This window comes from Varroa jacobsoni, unplaced genomic scaffold, assembly GCF_002532875.2.
Source record: "Varroa jacobsoni isolate VJ856 unplaced genomic scaffold, vjacob_1.0 scaffold_656, whole genome shotgun sequence".
NCBI lineage: Eukaryota > Metazoa > Arthropoda > Arachnida > Mesostigmata > Varroidae > Varroa > Varroa jacobsoni.
In genome coordinates, this window is record NW_019213558.1 from 97,102 (window position 1) to 116,952 (window position 19,851).

The following is a 19,851-nucleotide window of genomic DNA, read 5'->3' on the forward strand; positions in this document are numbered from 1 at the left end:
CGCTACTAGCAGCTTGTGCTGCTGCTGTGGGCTGCATTTAAATGACTACGTCTAACGATATGGAGAGCGTTAATCACTCAGAACCTTACTGTAATAATTCTGGAAATCATTGCCTAATACTAGGAGGTTAGCAAATCAATGAACGAATCCGTGGGTGACCTTTTTACTGCCGATTGATTAGTTATCAGTTACATACGTCAATTTGCATACCGTCACATCAATGGCACGCTCAAACAGAAAAGCCATTGATTAAAATGTTCGCATTGTGTTATGAGCATCTCCGTAGCGACAGCGTTCTGAGGCAGTATTCCGTACATTTTAAAAGAGGAGACAACTCAGTTGATCTGTCGTCCGAATATACGTTAGACGTATTATCGTTGCTAGACCCATGTCAAGGCGAAGCTCAGAATTTCTCTCGAGCTGGACAGCAGGTTTTCGGTAGATAAGTCAGATTTTTGGGAAAGAGAAAGGGAGGAGGAGCAGGCCCGGCGTTACCAGCATTGGCAAAAAAAGAAATTAGTCAATTTACTGTAGATTTACATGCTGTCACTGGCTACCGATTTCCATCAGCTTTTACTGGCTTTTTGGTACCCAGTTGGATCAGTCGCAGATGTTCTCGAGTACTCACGAGGAGTGCTTAAACTACGTTAGGGCTAACAAGAATTAAAGGAATGGGTACTTAGTTTGACGACGCAAATAAGCGCCGGCAGCTTAATTCAGCTGACCAAACTGAACGGACTGAATTCAGCTCTGAACTAAAAACATGCACTAGCCGTTCGGGAATAAATTTTCAGATTTATTGTGATGCTTCTGTCGAACCCAGCCCATCATTGGCTTTCACTGGAATAAAATGAGAAAGTTGGAAATAAGCATGCCAACTTTTTTCTCCTATCCTCTTGAATAAGGGTTAACCGAGGATTTATTTCATTTAGTCAAGTACACTCACACGGTCAACCTCACTCAGGCAAGCTTCGTCCCATTAGATATGGTAAGTTGTTCAATTCTTGCGCGCAGAGTTTGGTTTCTGTGTGACGTTTAGCAAGAAATGTGGAATACGAGATAAAATATACATATCGACGAAGATGGGATTCGAACCCACGCGGGCAGAGCCCATTGGATTAGCAGTCCAACGCCTTAACCACTCGGCCACCTCGTCGCGTGATACTAAACAAATTGAATAATTTGTTAATTTAATTAAGTTAATTGAATAAAAAATAATTTGAATAACTTTTGACTCAAGATGTACCATTTTCTTTCGAGGGTCTATCTTTGGTTAAATGACCATCAGACACCCCTTGCCTATTGTATGTTACCTGCTCGAAACTACTCGCAAATGATTTTTAATTAGATGTAAGTTGTATAAGGCTTCGTTGATAGAATGAACCGACCCTCTTGTGGCTGCATGATGATAGATATTTTCAATATGTAGAATATATTCGCGTGTTTTTTTTTCATTCAGCTTTCTCCATGCCACCATTTTAATATCCAAGCCTATATTGTAACTCCTTTGTATGCAGAAACCTGTTGCAGTTCCTTTGGCTTTTCATACTATTCGCAAAGGAAACGCGCTGCACTGTCGCAGCTTTACCGGATTCAAAGTGACAGTGGTCTTTGCCTAAACGAATTTCTGAGGAATGAAACGCTATAGTGAAAATAAGAGACAACGGTATTGAATGTACGGAGGCGAGCACAATCAAGAGTTTTTATGCAGTTAACCGTTGTTGTTGAATAAATTTATACCAGGTAATGTTCGTTTGAAGGAGTTTTTTAGAGGCTGCCTTTAATAAGAACGCAATAACGTATGTTATTACTTTAAAAGATGTGGTTGATGAGTGTTAGCAAACTGTACGTTAATTTATTTTTCAAAGAAGTTAACTGACGAACACACGCAGATGCAATGCTTTAATAAATTTATCAGGGAACACTCGATGGCTACCGATATGGCTGTAATACAGAAAGGACACATGTGGAGGTTGAGTGGGCATAAACCAAGTCTTTTCAAAATGACCCGTGACCTTAAGGTTATGAGGCGCGCCACGTTGCACGTAGGCCATTTATGTTTAAAATCTAGATAATTGGGCATTTAAGGATAAATTACAATAATTATAGATTGTACTCGGAGACGAAATGAACTTCTATATGCTTCCTTACGTCACAATGGCAACAGCAATGGCATGATTCTATAATCGTTACATATCTTCAGAACATGTCTATCCGCCGGTAAGTATCTAGTCGCAATTAATGCTCGCAAGCTGTAGGCGTGCAATGCTTTTGCGTGCGCATTCTTCTCAAGATTTTTCTCTTATGAAGATCTGAGGGGTACTGAAACATCTGTATCCAGTAAGTAAAATAACTTTTATTAAACGGGGTTCGCTTTAAGTTTCCGCAGGCATCTGCACTACTTCAACTTTTCGCAAGGCTATACGTGGCCGGAATCTTTTTTAACGCGTTTTCATAACTATCGTGCACAAAATATAGGCAGGTCAGGGCTGGTTTGTAAAATTGATTTATTTATGTTAAAGGTAGATGGCTGCTTGTATCGGCATCCTACCGCTTCGTTGGATACCGTAATGTTGTGCTATTAACGGGTTTCAAAGCGGGCATAACGACGATTCACTCCTTGTTGAAAGAGCCCAGCAGTTCGGTCTGAACAGTGCTTGACTAAAGCTGTACCAGACCTAAAACTGGAAACGTTTCTTTTATTCAAATTAGAGAGCAGGCAGAGAAATCCAACAGGACGTTCCCTTCTACCAATCTTTGGAGCATTACTAAAATGCTTGTCTGCATTGGAAAATAGCTGAAGTCCGCTAGAAATGACACAGATCTTTATAATTATCCGTCCGCCAAATATTAACTACTTCTACTAGCTTCGGGTTTCTGACCCACAGAACAGAAAGTAGATGAAAAGCCGCTTTAGTCAAGCTTAGCAGACTTTTCAAATTATCTAGAAGAAGCCTTGGCAAAAAGCAAGAACTGGGTAAATACTTTGTAAAGTTCCAATGTGATAACTTCCCTACAAATGGACGCGTATTTACGATTTCAGAGTATGTGTAGACACTTTTCTTTATGTTAGAGTAGCATCTGCGTTTTATAATGCTTAACCTAAGGGGCTACCTAACGCCATGTTCATATGATTTCTTTTCCTTATGGTTCTCTATAAATCCTAGAGTATCGCTTTAGCCTAAACGGTGCTTGTGCGGTACGGTTATCCTTAAAACAAAGTTGGCCACAGTTTTATTCTTTAGTTAACAAATTTATTATAGGTACTAAAACGATTCGATTTCTCAAACTTATTGTTCAAAACTTAATGGTTTGTAAATCATAACATTGACTTCCCTACTATGCGTCCCATGTGGCTTTGCTTAGTTAACAACGCTTCTCATCGGCGACGCTCGTTACTTTACCTATATGTTTCGAGTTTTACGCCCGGTATCGCGTTTAGGCACCCCAACAGAGAGCTGGCTCTTAGCGTAAAACGAACCGTGTTTATGCCCACGTTCAAACCTATATCACAATGTGCCCCTATCATTAGCAGGCATGTCATCCATTAAGCTCGTTAGGTTACCTAAACGCGTTTGAGCGTCCTTAGATGATAACTGTTGGTGATGGAGCTCCTACAGTCCACTTATCCCCACTACTACGTCTTTGCCATCATTAAGTAAAATACGTTCATTACGCCAGAAGTTTACTTAAGACGCAAGCAATACACTCTCTCAGATACCGCTCAAGCTTGAGTGAGGTCGTCCTTGCGCAACCCAAATGGAGAACTTTTCAGTCGAGCTCACGAATTTAGGGACAGGAAACCTATGACAACGCAACCATGTCGTTCTATTACGATAACGAAACAAAAAATCGTTGAGGTTCAATATTTGAAGTAGTCAAGGTAGAGCAGGTGAAATAGACGTTTCACAAAGAAGTGAGGATTAAATTACAGTACTCTCGAGGCGAATACCTTTAAATTAAAATATCCCGGTGTTTATAGTTTTCGGTAGACTTGCGTTTGTGTAGAGGTATCGTTCGACGTTGCGATTCTGACCTTGTTCTGACTTGCACGGTCGTGAAGTCGCCAATACGCGGTCAATGGAAGTAAACCCGTTATCAGAGGATGAGGACAGCTCTTCAGCAGGCTCATCCAGTGAACAAGGAGAAAAAGACGATGTGTGTATTTGATAGAATGAAGACAACTTCATTGGATGTATACGTATATGTACAAAAAGGCATGTTATAACACAGGATAAAGGGAAGTGTTTTACGACCCAAAGTTCCCTAAGTCGAGCATTGTCCTATATCAGGGAAGTTGATAAGTTCTGTCAACACAAACTACACTCTTCAAAATGCTTTTGTTATTCAAAGGATTCGAACGATTTCGAACACGAAATTTTCTGTTCACGAGATTTTAAAAGCTCAGCGCACTCAGATACGTAACTATTTTTCAATATAGAATACTTTGAATTATGCAAATGAAAATCAGAGTACAGACCTATGAAGCAGAAATAGGTGGCATATAAACGGGCATATTGTGCCATCAAACCACAAATTGTGAAGAAAAAAAAGTTCAACTTATCTGTCTTGAACGTCGGAGATCAACTTTTGTCGTTTGCAAACGACACGGAAGAAAAGACCCAATTTAATCCATATTTTGCTGAAGCCATAATTAAGCTACTTTATTTTTATTGAGATCTTTCAAATACGCAGCTGCATGAAAACTAGATGTAAGCTGACTTAGGTACCTTGATGTCCGATTATACGGCAGAAGACTTGGTTCCGAATTAATCAAACTTCGTCCTAAGACTAGAGAAAATGTGCTTCGACCGTATTTCCTACACATTTCGACTACCGACATGTGCATTTATATCACATGCGACGTTTTTCTCAACTTTTGTCTTACTTGCGTTTTATAAAACAATTAAGCTTGATCGACTCTAGAAAACATCTCGCTACTGAGAAAATAGAACGCTTTGCGCGATAGAAACTGCTACTTTATGGAGTCAATCAAAAGGAATATATCAACATGGGCTGCTGGTAAGATTAAGACCTTTTGTTGATTATTTTTACTATTATTACTTCGGTATAAAATTTTTCGAACGTTTTTACGTACATTCTGTTACTTGCTTATCTATGAAGAACCGGTTACTCGATAACCGAATGTGCAAATTTCTGACTTCACTGTAATTTTGCTTTACAGCAACCAGGCCCTCCGAGCCCACACACTTCTAGCCCAGTACGTATTGCTATTTTCTCACAGTTGCAAGTACACCTCTGTTCTTTCATGATTGGTACATATATATAGATATATATATCTATTACTATACGGTACATTCAGTATCTAACAAAGTTTTCGTAAACTCTGGAAAATGTGTTCGCAACATTAAACACTTAGTGCTATCGGTGAACTTAATGGTAAGCAGGGTTATGATCCTACAGCTAAAAGCTACTGGCTAATTTTTCCTGCTCGAATAGTACGTAGCTAACGGTTCAAAGGTTTCAACAGCCTATTGAAACAATCAGCCGTCGTAATCTAAGGAACTAGGTTATTATTTCTGAAAAACGAACACAAATGATTGTATTCTACTGTCGACCTCGCTAGCGAGCAGACGCTACAAATAGAACACCATGCCTTGACAGCTATTCCAAAACACATTTTTTCTGAGATCCGCTGGTCGGTCGCGTTTCTCATGTTGCTGTTGGCCATCGAAGAAATCATAAGTACACGCCATCAACGACGAGCGATGGTTTGACACTGAAGAGGCTCCAGCACCCTGAAATATTAACTTTATAAAAAAAAACAAAGCTAACACAACCTTTATAATATTACCTGATTTGGTTTTAATCAATGATTGTTCGGTGCTATTCGAATCTATACATTATCAATAAAATAAAGTTTTTTTTTGTCCACATTGGTTTTCATCGTGCCACAGACAAGCCCCTAGCTATATTATAGCTAGGGGCTTGTCTGTGGCCCCTAGCTAGCCTAGGTACTAGGCTTTAATTCGTATTAATGCTGAGAGGATTCAGTGTTTGTAGCGAGACCACTCAAAACAGAGAGCCACGTAAACGGTACGATGCGTTGTGATTTACCCTCTTTATTATTAGAAAACGATCAGTCGTGTATCGGCGCAAGTTCTTTTCTTTCTTTCTTTTACTTTTTTTTTCTTTCTTTTTACTTTTTTCTTTCTCAATACATTTTTTTTTCAGCGGAAATAGTTCATATATTACGCATTTACAGCAGAAAGATATCCTGTTTACTTTACAGTGTTATGTCGAAATTATAATTTGATTCCTCAAGCGTAACGATGATCGCTTTATCTTTGCGAAGCACTGTAATCAGACTACTAAGGTATACGGGGGACGCATTTTTTTAAAGCGTTCAGTAAACCAATAGCAACAGCGGGTGCTGCCTGCCCATTTCAAAGACAATAGAATTTTTTTTCACCTTGAATGTTTAAAGCATATACGCAGACACGCACCCATGTCTTCGCCATTATAGAGGTTAACGATGCGGCACAATTCTGGCTTATTTGGAAGAATGGGTAATTCCATTTCCATTAGTATACTGCGCGCGAACGAGCTCGTACTCAGGTCCCTACGACAATCAGCGACTTAAGGGCGCAGCACCACAGCATCAAACAGAACTCCATAGAGGAATTTGAATCTGCTTACCCTATCGAGGCTACATACCTGATCAACCCAGTATTGTATGCCCCGTTTCCAACATTGCTCGGGGGTCTTTTTCCTTAAAAATCCCCCTTCCAGGGGCCTCCGCTTCTACCGTACTTGCGCGACCAGGTGATAAAGGATGTTTGAGTTCATCCTATAGTAACAGCCTAGAACGTGCTGCACTTCGGGATGAGCAGGCGCCCAGCACACCGTTAGCACATGCTGGGCCGGAACCGGCCAGATAATGAGTACGAGGATTTTATAGCTGAAATTTACTCAATAAAGGGGTGCAGAGTGATAAAGCGACATCTTCGATTAAAAAAAAAGCACTTAATTTGAGTTCGTCGCAGTTTTCTTGAGCCACTTTCGAAGAGATACTTCCCACTCCCCACTCCCAGCAAAACACGCCTTCAAAATGTCGTTCTTTCATACATGGGCCACTGAGATTTGTCTGACTGTGCTATTAAAGAAACTTAAGTGTTCCGTGTTTTACGTCCAGTATTAAGCCGTTAGGAATTCAGTCGGTTGTTTGGTTTGTGCCTCCAGATTCTAGTTTAGATTATCATAACGTGCCCCTATAATTAACAAGCAAACACGTTACAATGGGAATGTTATTCAAAAACAACCAGATAATTCACTCCAGACTGTCTGAGCAATACAGACGAAAATGTATAGTTTCTAATTGGGTATCTCTTGGCACGTTCCTTGGAAACAACAGCGAATAAGCTGTTCTGACATTAAAATTTACTTGAGATTCATCGTCGTTGTAGCAATTACGAATCGAGCAAGGTAATTCCGTAAAATTTTAGACAATCGGCTATTTTTAATTATTTCAGTAAAAATAAATGACGATTATTTTACGTATCTTCTCGCAGTATTAATGAATTTGAACGCGCGGGTACACAACCGTCGTTACTACATTAATAAAACGTTTGCATAAAGTTGCGGTTGAGCCATAGACCGATGCGTACGTCAGATTCTGAGATTTTATGCCATTTCGGCGTGCCTTCAGTTAATGGAGCCCGATTAATTATCGTTTAATTATAAGAAAAACGAGCATCGATACGGGCCGCTGCCGCCCTGACTCTGCTTTGCATTTAAGCTGTGATGAGAATACGCTTGCCCGAAATTTCCCACCGTTACTCTGAGAGTACTTCTGAACCCCTTTCGTTTTTTTACGCACGGTTTTTCGTGCGGTTTCGTATTTATTCCAAACCGCATTTTACTATCCATGCGTAAGTTTCCATAAGCTTAGCTAAATTCAACATCTGAAGTGATTTTAAACTTCTCAGGTTACTTCGAGCAAATTAAGTTAATTTTAACGGAAAAGTTTAAAGTGAGGTTGACTGGCGCCGCACGTTTCGTCGGTAATTTATTTCGTCTCACATATTGCATAGAATATTATAGTAGTGAAGAAAATTTAACATGTTAAAGCAAGTTCTTTCAATAAGACAGCGTCCCGCCACATACCATTGTGGGACTTGGTCAACCGCAAGCCACAGTGCTTCCATTTCGTTGGAAGAAACTTGTTGTCCGATGTAAAAGCGTGCCTAGAATCCCTAACAGTAAAGTGCTATTGAACTTTCCGGGACCTTTGCACTTCCCGTAGGTCCTATGGTCGAGTCCATAAGATCTACTAGTGCAGACAAGCTCTTGCGGTACTAAACATCTGTGAAGCTAAGCCACCTCGCTTACATTCAAGCCTTCATTTCAAGCAGCTAAGACCATACATAAGGAAAATCATACCATGGTCCATTTCTTTGAAACGGTCTCTATCGTACAGAGTAGTTATAAAAGCGGTTTTGTGCTTTTAGTAGCTCAGTCCAATAGGGGAATCGCCACAAAAAAAAAAAAAGCTATTACCGAGTTATTTAGCTAACATACCTCTGGGAGCAATGCGATTATTCCAGACATAAAACAAAAAAAAAGGCAAAATGTCCATATATTTTTAGACATTCGTGGTATTAATATTGACATTAAACGTGAAACAATAAAGTGGCTAATACGTAAATCTAATGGGTCCTTATCGTCCAGTAAAACAATTTTCCTAACATTTTTGAAGAAAGGCAGGTGGTAGGTACTCTGATGACGGCAGGACATTTAATGTTCACCAGTTAAACGAAGCCTCATATATCGAAGTATGCTCATATATAAACCCCATGATACGCATACAGTGCATAAGCCAAGTAAACTATAGCCATCCTAAACCCTATAGGAGAGCCTTGACAAAATGGGAATATAGTATCTCTTTTTTGGTGGTGCGTAAAAATATTTTCTTTATTCAGAAGGCACCATATCAATCCTTTATTGGCGCAAGCTGAACTTACTGGATCCTACGGCTTTGCAACCTCGGAAGGAAATATCTAGGCCAACTCAAGGCATTTAGGAAGTGAAGTATGATGCATTTATGGAGTCTTCGGCACACGACCTGATTAAGGTAAAAACTCTAATGCTAAAGATGCTTAAGCTTAGTCATTTAATTGTATGCAGTACTATGCATATTCGTTTTAATCCAGGCCCTCAGAAACATAACGCCACATATGTATTCGACGTTTATGCTCTTTAACGGAGGAATCGCTGATACGACTACGTTCGACAGAGCATTTTTACGAGCGACGGTTCTAATGGCAGCTCAGCTGAATTGCGTCTTCATTGCATGCTACCATAAGTGGATCTCTTGGTGGTGACATTGGGCTATCCTAGCAACCAAAGTCGTGTGGTGGAGAAAGTGAGCGTTCGCAATCGACATCATGAGGCCATATCTAGCCGAGGTCCAAGTTTAGAAAGCGCTTTGTTCTTTTTTTTATCAAACAAAGGTTACAATCTGATCTTCAATTCAAGTGTTCCATGCTAGCTGAATTGTTATGTCCTGAATTTGAAGGGATTCGACAATGCGTTTGCGGCTATCTTTCTATTCTGTTTTCCCCCTGAAATTCTGTCGGCAGGATCTTCCCTACATTCGGGAATAACACAAATGCATTAGCATCTCCGGTGCATATTACATTATCTTCACTGTATCGACTTCAGATACGGTTCGGCGGATCTCTATGCTTTGTTTTAATTACGCAGAAAAAAAACTATCAGTCGACGTGCAAAATCATTATCCATTCGCTGTTAGCTTCGGAGCAAGTTAAATCGATCTTGATTTGATCGCTTGGCAATATTCCGTAACGCTCTCCGAGTATTTAGTGAGTACTACTTTTTAGGCTTCAATACATATACAGGTATTCAAGGATGACCCGTCAATTCTGATGCTTACTCTATCCTCTGCACAATAAACTTGGGATGTTAAATCCATTAAAATGTACCGAAATTACCGTCGCTGCCATTGAGTCCATAAACGCATCATACTTCACTTCCTAAATGCCGAAATACAGAGTGAAATATGACAGGAGCTACGTCATTGTGCGTTGGACCTATTTAGCTTCGCCCAAAGCAATTGCTAAGCAGTATTGCACCCCCACTCCTGTCCATATACATCCAGTGCAGTGATTCCAATTCCTATTTACTTTGCCAGTCTAATTCTATTCATTTGGAATGGAACGGCACGATCACTGTACGTAACTAACCAAAGAGGTTGAAATTGACAATTCTGACACGGGTGAATACGAGACATCTTCTCTCTGTTAATAGGTTCGAGGTCTCGATCGCGTACCACCGATGTCCCGTAAGCTTATGTAGTGCACCATTTGACTACCAGAGTATGTTCTGGATTTTCGACATCCAAGCGTTGACTATTACTGTAGCCCTTCGAATGACGATGTTTCGTAAATATATATAGCAAGTAATAACGGCAATACTAAGTATGTGATTTTTATGCGTAAATTTAGAAATGATAGTAAGTTCACATAGCACAAGAATATATTGTGGGATTGATAACATTCCAAAGTTACGAAATCCAAAATGGACGAAAACCAAAATTGGGTCGCACCGATCAGGCTCGTATTGCATGTCTATCTACCTCTAATGTTTGAACTGATATGCTTGATAATAATAATAATAGAGAAACTTAATTGAATTGTTCTAGATAAAAAGAGCGAGCGTAAATATTACGACAAAAAGCGTCGCTTCGGAAAAGTCTTCCGCTACATCAACTGAACCCAGCAAAGAGTACGACATCTTGGTTCGTATCGTCATGGCCACTATCGCCATCATCATTAAGGCTTATTTGCATTTCACACTGGACCGTTGAAACGATTTGACCTAAAGCAGCCAAACTGTAATATGAAGCACGGTAACAGATAAGTGAAGATCATTCTTCATTGATCATTATCAATGTTTACGGGGACGGTAGTTAAATATTCACAACAAGACTACTAGGAACTCCTAAAAACGTTCGTTTTCGTCCGTTGACGGACTTACTTACACCAAGCAAGAAAAGTGCGAACATAAGTTAATGTTTCGTTATGCAAACATAAAACAATTTACATAATACTGCCGCCAAAACCATGTTAGAGAAAAGGGACTGTCAAGGTTCTGTATATTAGATAGTAATGTAATGTAATGCAAAACAAATGTAGATTAATTATCTTTCGGGAACGGGGGCATCGGTGTTTAGTTCCTTTTCTTTATTTGAATATATGCGAAATACCAGACACTTTTAATTCGACTATAGTTATAATCAAGTTAATTGTGTGTACTGTATTCATACTCAAGGCAGTGTTACTAAGTCACGTGTAAAATATTTACTAAGGGTATCACCGGAGACAACAGATTCTACTTTAACGGTTCAGTAGCTTGAGTTTTTTTTTTGCTGCACAAATGTTTAACGAGAAGATGGTTGTAAAGTTGTCAGTACAAGATGGAACGGGTAAAACTTGTAAAATTTTAACTGAAACGCCGTATAATTATAAATTTTTAACGGAATTTCTAAAAAAAACCTATACATTTCCACTATTTCTTTTGGGGTATATAAACGTTCCACCATTGAACTTAACGGCAAACGTGTCATCATTGTTCCATACCTTCGTTATATTGTGTTTTCCTCACCGATATCGAACTATTTAAGAGCTTCAATATTTGAGTATTTTGACAAAAATACACAGGTTTGTAGGGCGACACCTTCCCCCCCCCCCCCCCCCCCCCCAATTAATAGAGGCAGATGCGACAAAACGGAGTAAGATTAGCAGAATATATCAAACCCTTATTTCCGGAGGGAAAATTCAGACCAGAATTTTATTTAAGGATAATTTACTTTCCGTAGCCTAAAACTGATTCTCAAGGTAATCAACTTTGAAGCGTTAAAAAAAAATGGCCCCCATTAGATAGGGCGATACGAGAGACTGTTTTGTACAAATGAGCCGGTCATATCGAAGAATTCAAAAGGAAATGACCTTTTTTCAGTACTGTCTTGTTATAGCTTGTCGTAAAATTTTGCTAGGCAGCTGAAAGAAAGAGAAAACGCCCTAGGCCTCTTTAGGCCGAAAGTACTATTTGTTACTAGGCCGGTTTTGTTTTTTGTCGTCCCTAGAGCGGTCATGCGTATCTTTATGAATGGCACAAATAACGTGTACGTTGCTACATTGAGGTAAAATGGAGTGTCCATGTTTTGAGCAAACACCCTCATTTTCAGTCCGCTGAGCGATAAAACAGAAACTAATTGATTATCTTGGTTCATTAATGAACTAGGATCGTTCGAGTAGTTCAGAAATAGATAGCTGATTTAACTTTTCGGTATAAAAAAAATATCAAACAATTCACAAACCATACATAGATGTACGCACGCACGCTAAAAAAAAAATGCAGAGCTGTTTAAGTGCGTCCATTTTTAGAACTTCGCTCCGTTGCCTGAACATATGGCCTGTCTTGTATAATTCCCATTTCGGCGTATTTAGAAAATGTTGGTTATACGGTTTTAGTTAATGAGATAGAGCTCTACTACTGACTAGGCCCCAGTCGATGTTAAACTGAAGTTACAAAAATATTCTAGCACGCTTTTCTGTTTGCAGTAAAAATAATCTGACTCAACGAACGTCGGTTCAGAGACGTTTATATGCGCTCCACCCTGAAACGAACCAACATCTGTTAGGTACATAAACCATATTTAGAGACAAATAAAGGTCTACAATTGTCGATGTCGGCTTTTCTTTTTGAATCAACAAGAAGAACTTGGACAACTGCATGCCCAATGTTGGCTTGCTTTGTACTGATGGCTGACACCGCGTGCAGTTCCAAAGCAGCGGAATTACTCGCAGTCGCATGTTGCTTTTTTGGTCGGGTCAAGACCCAACATTTTTTGGTTTTTTCCGAAACGGGACGTCATAGACAAAAGATATTTTGTTGTCAATCCATCGTTGGCTACCCAATGTTTCCGATAGGTTTTCGCGAGAAAAAACGCAGTCTTTGGCTAAGATTCTATTTATGGCATCTTACAAGTGCGACTCTTTTCATGTTTAGCGTATCATCGAACATTTTTTTAAGTGCCATAAAAACGGATACACGCTCTTTTTAGTTCTTTGGAATCATCGAAAATTCTTAATGCTTGACTAGGCTATAATGTAAGTGTATCCATAAGCACGTATCCTGTCGCTCCATTGTCCTGCGAACCTGGTATTTCTAGGAACGTCGGAAACATAATCAGCCAGATTGGAGTGTTTAGGGTGGCAAACTCTCCTTGTAAGCCCTTTTCCATAGTTTTCTTAGATAATATAGGACCACAGGCCATTCAAAAAATTAGAATAACCGTGACCTGCCGGCCTCAGGACGGAATATTGTAAAGAAGAGTGTTTGTTACAAACTGCTAGTCTTCTTAACAAAGACAGGCCTTAGTCGGTTTTTTTGCTAGCCGTAATCGAGGGCCCATTGCCAAAACGGACGCTACTGCTAGTCGTCGTATTCATGGATTCCAAGGCGGCAACCGAATCAGAGCATTTCTGAAGTTTCCGGCAGGTGAAAAATCCGTACAAAAATTCTAAAGCTTATAATGATTATCGTTCGGGAAAACCAAATAAGAATCGGCGCAGCAGCATTTAGCCCCTTCCCTCAAACCAAAAGGACTGCGTAAAAAGATAACCTTAATCCCTATTTAAAAGCCTACCAGCGAACTTAAGAAACCCTGTGAAGGTAACCTTGAGCGTCAATAGTCTAATTATCCTTAAAACAGCCGTTTCCAGGCCCAACGCGCGTAGGATTGCAAGTTGCTTTGGAAAAACTGGTCTTAGCTGTGACTACACGAGGCTCTAGCGACAAAGTCGTTTCTGTCATGTTTTCTCCTTTGTTTCTACATGTAGCGGTGTCGTAAGATATTTAGCGTAATTGACACAAGCCATAAGAAACATGTGCCTAATGTCTGATCGACAGCATCAGAGTGGGTATTTGAGTTTTCTATTCATTTCGTCTTTAATCTCGTGTGCATTTAGGCGTTGGTTAAAGGCTTGAAGCATATGAAATTACCGCAGATTAGTCCACCGCAAAATAAGATCGCAATGATTAACCCGTATCTAAATGCCGCTGACCCAGTAAATCAACTGGACCCCAGGCTCTCCGTTTCAAAGAAAAAGCCCAAAAGTGCCAGAAAACGAAGACCTCGAAGATCAAAATCCAAAAGAAGACGCAGCTGCAGAGTAAGAGGCTCCGTGACACATCGTCGCCGACAGGCAAGATATTTAATTGTATATGATAATACGCGGTATATGTAATTTTCACTTGTGCGTCTGCTTTGAGCATCCTATCGAAAATTTTTATTAATTTCACTATATTAGCCTGCGATGTAGCCATAGATATGAAATATCAAATCTCAAAAATGAAATCCTCAACACTATATGGCAAAGTTTAGCTTTGTTAGGCTTAATTCCCTGAGCTAAATATCAATGACACCAGAAAAAGATATCAGGGCTAACGTTATGATTGGTCTAATAGCCTTTGCCTATTCAGACGCAGCATTGGCTTATACATCAGATAAAATGACTGTTGTGATGGATCACAGTGAGTACTAGTTCTGAGATTTACGGCTTACTAACACCTGAACTTTAGCCTAGCCAAGTTAAAAATTGAACTGAAAACTTAAGTTGGCCTTCGACCCAGTTCCCAGCACCAACCCACAGATTAACTGTAATCTAATGTTTTATCATACTCTGACTGCAGGCGGCCGAACCACGTCGCGATCGTACGTGAAGCGAGAAGTCGTGCGAAGCTTTCGCGGTTTCCATGAATGAAATAAGCAGCAAAATGCTCTTTCGGGTCGGGCATGCGTACAAATCAATGTCTGACCATTTGTTACTAGACGGTACAACGAAAGATCGATGTACACAAGAGATAAATTCAAATAACATTGCGAATTTATGCAAAATATGTGGGAGTCGTTGTTGCAAATAAAATTATCAAATTGCTTTAATTGAACGTATGTCCTTAGCGAAAAAGTGCCACTTGGGCCAAGCACCCGTGCATTTTCGTCTATAAGTCTTTATAAATAGTTTCAATTCAAAAAAAAAGAAAAACTCAAAAGCTAGGGTGCAATGGATGAACGCCTTCCAGCCAAGCTTTGTCCTTATATCCTAAAAAAAGACTCGAAACGAGTCTTCTAGGATATTCTGTGCGTGTTCCCTACCTTTCAAGTTTCTCGCCGTCGAAATTTTCAAAATCGAGCTAGCTGAAGACACGGAAATTTAATCTCACCTCATTTTTTAGATTATGCCAGCCAAAAATCAGCTAAAATTTCCATAACTAATTGCCAAGTTGTATAAACTAGTGAAAAGCAAATTTTACGGGAGTCTCTTCGGAGGAGAAGAGTATTTGTTACAATTTATTTTTTTCAAGATGATAATTAGGTATTCTATTATTATTAATAATCTCCCTGATAAACTACCGCTGCCCTAATTACTGAACTAATTTCATATGAAAATTTCTTTCGTTTTGAAATCACGATAGCTTCCTTTATTGATCATTCAACTTGGTCTTTTCGCATTTATTCTGCTTCATTATTAAGAGGACAAGCCAGAATCCTCTGGCAATGTTCTCCTATCGATTTGCTTTATTTTCTGTTTGTTTTTTTCGTTCTAGTACATTCTTAATACAACATTAGCAATCACAGGCCTCCCTCTCATCAAGAGCGGGACTACTCTTGAAGTTCTAAATAATAATAAAAATATAACTATAGTTAAAGTTACGGTAAAATTTGTTTTTCGTTACCCTTTGTGTGTGTTCCGCATTCGCATTATCTCCACGAGTGCATATTCTGTACAGTAAAGATTCATGTGTTTATCCATTCATCATCTTCTAATAATAATAATAATAATAAAAGTAATATTTCGTCTTGAAGGAATCAGTCAAATGATCGCGCGGGAATGAATTTTCGTTGGTGGCATATTGTTGAGTGTTGAGATTTTTTTGTATGCAAATTGTTATTGCCGTTTGCCCTTTTTGTCTAAATGACAACAAAAATCCACTTTTAAACACAATAAATACACACATAAAAAATCATTTTCAATAAATGCTTCGTTTTAGATATCGTTATTTTAGACGATTGCTTCATTCATAGAGCTTCATACGTCCGTTAGCCTAAGTTACTCATTACTTACGATAATTTAGAGCTTCATCGCCTACTAGAAGATTTTATCTTGGTGGAACTCTACATACGAAGTAAGCATCTAGAACATCCTACGTTGTCGCTTCCGGCTTAAACGCTACCGAACTTCGTGTTATCAATTGTTGTTCTAGCAAAGAAACCGTATCGATTTCCTCTGTAGTTTTCGTCATTTCTCCACCCAAATATGCATTTTAATAACTTTGGGTAATTTATGTGTGTGTGTGTGTGTGTGTGTGTGTGTGACTGAAGTAATAAATGACTCCAAGTGCAACGCCCGTCCTCAGAAAAAAAATTCGCCAAATAAAGTTAAATATAAACGCTCGCTTTTCATCTAGTTCTGCAGTGTCCGGTATCGACTCATACCTGATAGCAATACTTTCATCGATATATAGATACGGTATGTGGTTTGTTCGAGGAAGACATGGCGCCTAATACATATATATCTCTCGTCTCCGTTCCAGTATACGCTCTCTCCCACATTATCATAGTCGTCCTTTATCATCTATTCTATTTTAGCTAAAATTATTAATCTTTGTTTGCTATTTACACACAGAGACTTCAAAGAACGCTTCTATCTCTTCCGTTCGCCAAGTCTACCAACCACAGATAGTGAAACGCCTTCCAGCGTTCATCCCAACCTATATCGCAGCACACAGTCATTTCTGGCTACCCCATGGGAATGCGAATTCTGCACCGGTTGCTGGATAACACCATACCGATACCGGCGACGGCCGCGGGGCCAGCAACTGCCACCAGCACCGTCACCGCTGTTTTTCCTATGGCGCGATAATTGGAATGCACATTTTCTCGTACCGTCTCGTATTGTCGAATTTCTTCGATTAATAATGGTAATAGATACGAATTATTCTAATACAAACGCTAACAGGGGAGGTAAAAAAAAAAATCGTTTCAAACCTGTTCACAATAGATCTCTTTTTCTGCAAATGTATAGGTCACGTTACGTTTCTCAAGTTCATTTAAATGTAACACCTTTTTGTTAATATAATTTTCGTCAACGGTAGCACGGCGTTGGTGGGTTTGCCCCGTCCGTTGTAACTCGTTCGTCCTTCTGGGCTGTGTTATGTACGCTTATGCACGGATGTGTATCTTTCTTAACGGTAGTACTTCGTTCGACCTTTCATATCGTCTATTTCACCCTGTGTTGCTCCAGCCACCCAACTCCGATGGTGCCAAGACGTAAACTTCTTTTAGTTCGTCATCTCCTAACAGACCAGTTATTATATAGGTAGCAAGCTACATTGCATCATTAACTTGCCTGCAACAAAATAATATAGGGATTCGATATTATATTTATACAGTGATCTTATTCGCATTACGTTACTTCTAACTTGGCTCAAGCTTTGCTTTGTTGTATATTGCCACTTGTTGATTGCATCCTGTTATTTTCCTTGTAGAATGACTTCGTATGACTCGAATGTGACGAATCAATCATAATCTATCTCGGTTCATGTGTGCCCGTTGTCCTGGTCGATCGACCCCAGGTCGATACAAGCCATCGTCAATTTCATCCCACCATCTAACTGATCGCCAGCATTTCTATTGTCCTATCACACGTTTACTTGTGGACATTAATCTAATTCTAAAGTGTCATCGCCCATAGCTACGGGCTGATCATCTTCCATGCAACAACCCAACCCACATGTAGTGTCCATATTTGATCGCTGTTTATTTTTACGATTTCAGCCTATTTTACATTCGATTTAATACGGTTCCATACCTTTACAACTGTGATTAGCAACCTCGTTGTCATATAGACTCCCAATCCCGATGTTGTTTTCTAGCTTATAGTTTCAAAAACGAAATCCGCCGATCGTAATCTATGAAAGCGTTATTTTAGACTGTTCTAATCAATTCTACATCCATTTTTATATCTACGCCGGTAGATGCTGGTTGCTTTAACGACGATGCGGAGCTGATTTTCTACTCGGTTTCGTTGGTGTAGTTGGTTTTTTTTCGATTTGCTAACTGTTTGTTTTGCGCCGAGGCTCTAAGCCTCGGAAGCATCTTCCTCGACCAACATGGCCGTATCTTTGTCGGTGTCCTTTGACGTTGGATTGAGCGCTTTTTTCTTGAACTTCAGCTGAGGACTGCTCATCTGCGTAATTACGGACGGCGTCAGGATCGCTGAGCCCGATGTGCCCGACCCAGATATCGCAATACCGGAAACATCCTCGACAAGTGGCTTTCCGTCACCTGGCACCGTGCCCAGCGCGTCGTACATTGGGTTGGCGAAATCTGTGGGCTGTTTGACATCGCCGAGATTGAATTCACCTCCGTCGATTGGATCCTGTATAAAAATAGTAACAGCGGCAACGGTAAATAAGGTTTCGAGCGTAAGTTTGTCAGCCAGGCAAAGGCACTCATAACTTGAACTGAAACTATCGGCTGTCTTCGTTTCTGTTCGAGGATGTTTTTTCTGTCCAATCACTCCCGTCATTAGCGTCATATATATCATCATCATCATCATCGGCGGGCTTGAGGCAGCAGCAGCTTTTAAATTCCCAAGCCAAACGTCTAGTCCTTCAAAACTAAGGGCTTTGCGCTAATGTACGATATTACTTGGTAACAAGCAATTTATTCTATAGCATGTTTGTTAAGGCAAAATTAGTAAAACAACTTCTCTGCTATCTTATTTTTTTCGTGTAAATTATTTTTCTTAAGTGTTTATTCTTATTGTATTTTCTGTAAATGATGGTGGCTATCAACATTTAGTTATATGATACAAGTGCTACTCACTCCATTGGGTTCATTTCTGGCCGACCGCATAAAGTGTGATGAGAAGTCAACGCCTCCACCACCGAAAGACACGCTCGGGTTACCCCCGTAACCGTTGGCAGTTTTACTGAAATGACGAGAACAGTTAAGTCGTAGCAACTGTATTATTTTCTGTTCTATTCGCCTACAACATGCCACGAGTCCTGATGATCCTCGAGACGAACCCCTAGCTCTTGACATTCAACATTGAAATGATTTCGTGTTAAAACTAAATCATGTATATTTTCTATTGTTGAAATAATCTTATTTAGGTATCTGCCGCCCAGCAACTATTTATTTACGCATCACTATGTTATCATTGGGGAACTTTGCCCACTGCAGTTTTTACGACAGCGAACTGGCTATATTACGTTTTACGTAGATGCAACGCAGAAGTACATCACGGTAGCAGCAATGGAGACAATTGAAATTCTTGATCAAAGTAAATTAAAAAATACTATATATATATATATATATATATATAAGGACAAAATTCAGTAGTAAGCTTAAACAAGTACTTACAATTGCGTCTTGCGGAATGCAACAAATAATGCGGCGCCTCCGACCATTAAAATAAGGACGATAATGATTGGGGTCATGATCGCAGCGATATCTGAAGTTGTATAAGAGTCATTGAAATTTGTTAACAGAGGTGTGTTTCTGTCCATAGACGCAAGAACTTCGATTCGTTGAAGCTTTAATTGCATAAGGTTGTTAACGCATGAGGAATTCTAGTTTCGTTACATTGGTGCTAGCAATAGCGTACCTAAGTACCATACTCCTTGACAGACTGGAATTGCATCAAATTGACTACACCGATTATATGCTATTGTTCGATATATGCCGATATGTTTCCTAATTCAAATTCTACCGTAATAGCCTTTGGAGAAATCAGT

At 39.6% G+C, this 19,851-nt stretch overlaps 2 protein-coding genes and 1 non-coding gene across 7 annotated transcripts in view; 1 reads left to right on the plus strand and 2 right to left on the minus strand.

Annotated features, from left to right (window-relative positions):
* Window positions 1-1,074: 1,074 nt before the first annotated feature.
* TRNAS-GCU (transfer RNA serine (anticodon GCU)) lies at window positions 1,075-1,156 on the minus strand. Its single transcript has one exon. It is a non-coding gene; the product is annotated as a tRNA-Ser (tRNA).
* A 2,373-nt stretch (window positions 1,157-3,529) lies between these two features.
* Window positions 3,530-14,989, plus strand: LOC111262360 (uncharacterized). Of its 3 annotated transcripts, XM_086969080.1 has the most exons (7): window positions 3,537-4,158; window positions 4,912-5,022; window positions 5,186-5,221; window positions 8,943-9,094; window positions 10,685-10,780; window positions 14,016-14,252; window positions 14,740-14,989. In XM_086969080.1, exons 4-7 carry the CDS (start codon window positions 9,065-9,067, stop codon window positions 14,767-14,769), a joined length of 393 nt encoding a protein of 130 aa, XP_086825206.1. In that variant the 5' UTR covers window positions 3,537-4,158; window positions 4,912-5,022; window positions 5,186-5,221; window positions 8,943-9,064; the 3' UTR covers window positions 14,770-14,989. The 3 variants fall into 3 exon arrangements, with proteins under 3 accessions (XP_022692298.1, XP_086825206.1, XP_022692296.1); XM_022836561.2 differs by lacking the exons at window positions 4,912-5,022; window positions 8,943-9,094 and having other exon boundaries at window positions 3,538-4,158; XM_022836563.2 differs by lacking the exons at window positions 4,912-5,022; window positions 8,943-9,094; window positions 10,685-10,780 and having other exon boundaries at window positions 3,530-4,158.
* A 538-nt stretch (window positions 14,990-15,527) lies between these two features.
* The window catches only part of mgl (low-density lipoprotein receptor-related protein megalin), a 95,336-nt gene continuing 91,012 nt past the window's right edge, over window positions 15,528-19,851 (minus strand). For 2 of the 3 annotated variants that reach the window (XM_022836586.2, XM_022836585.2), the window contains 3 exons: window positions 19,478-19,568; window positions 18,938-19,043; window positions 15,528-18,488 (listed from right to left, as the gene is read on the minus strand). In XM_022836586.2, coding sequence (XP_022692321.1) covers window positions 18,189-18,488; window positions 18,938-19,043; window positions 19,478-19,568 — 497 coding nt within the window. In that variant the 3' untranslated portion in view covers window positions 15,528-18,188. The remainder of the gene's footprint in view (window positions 18,489-18,937; window positions 19,044-19,477; window positions 19,569-19,851) is intronic. The other variant, XR_002681581.2, reaches the window with a different exon arrangement.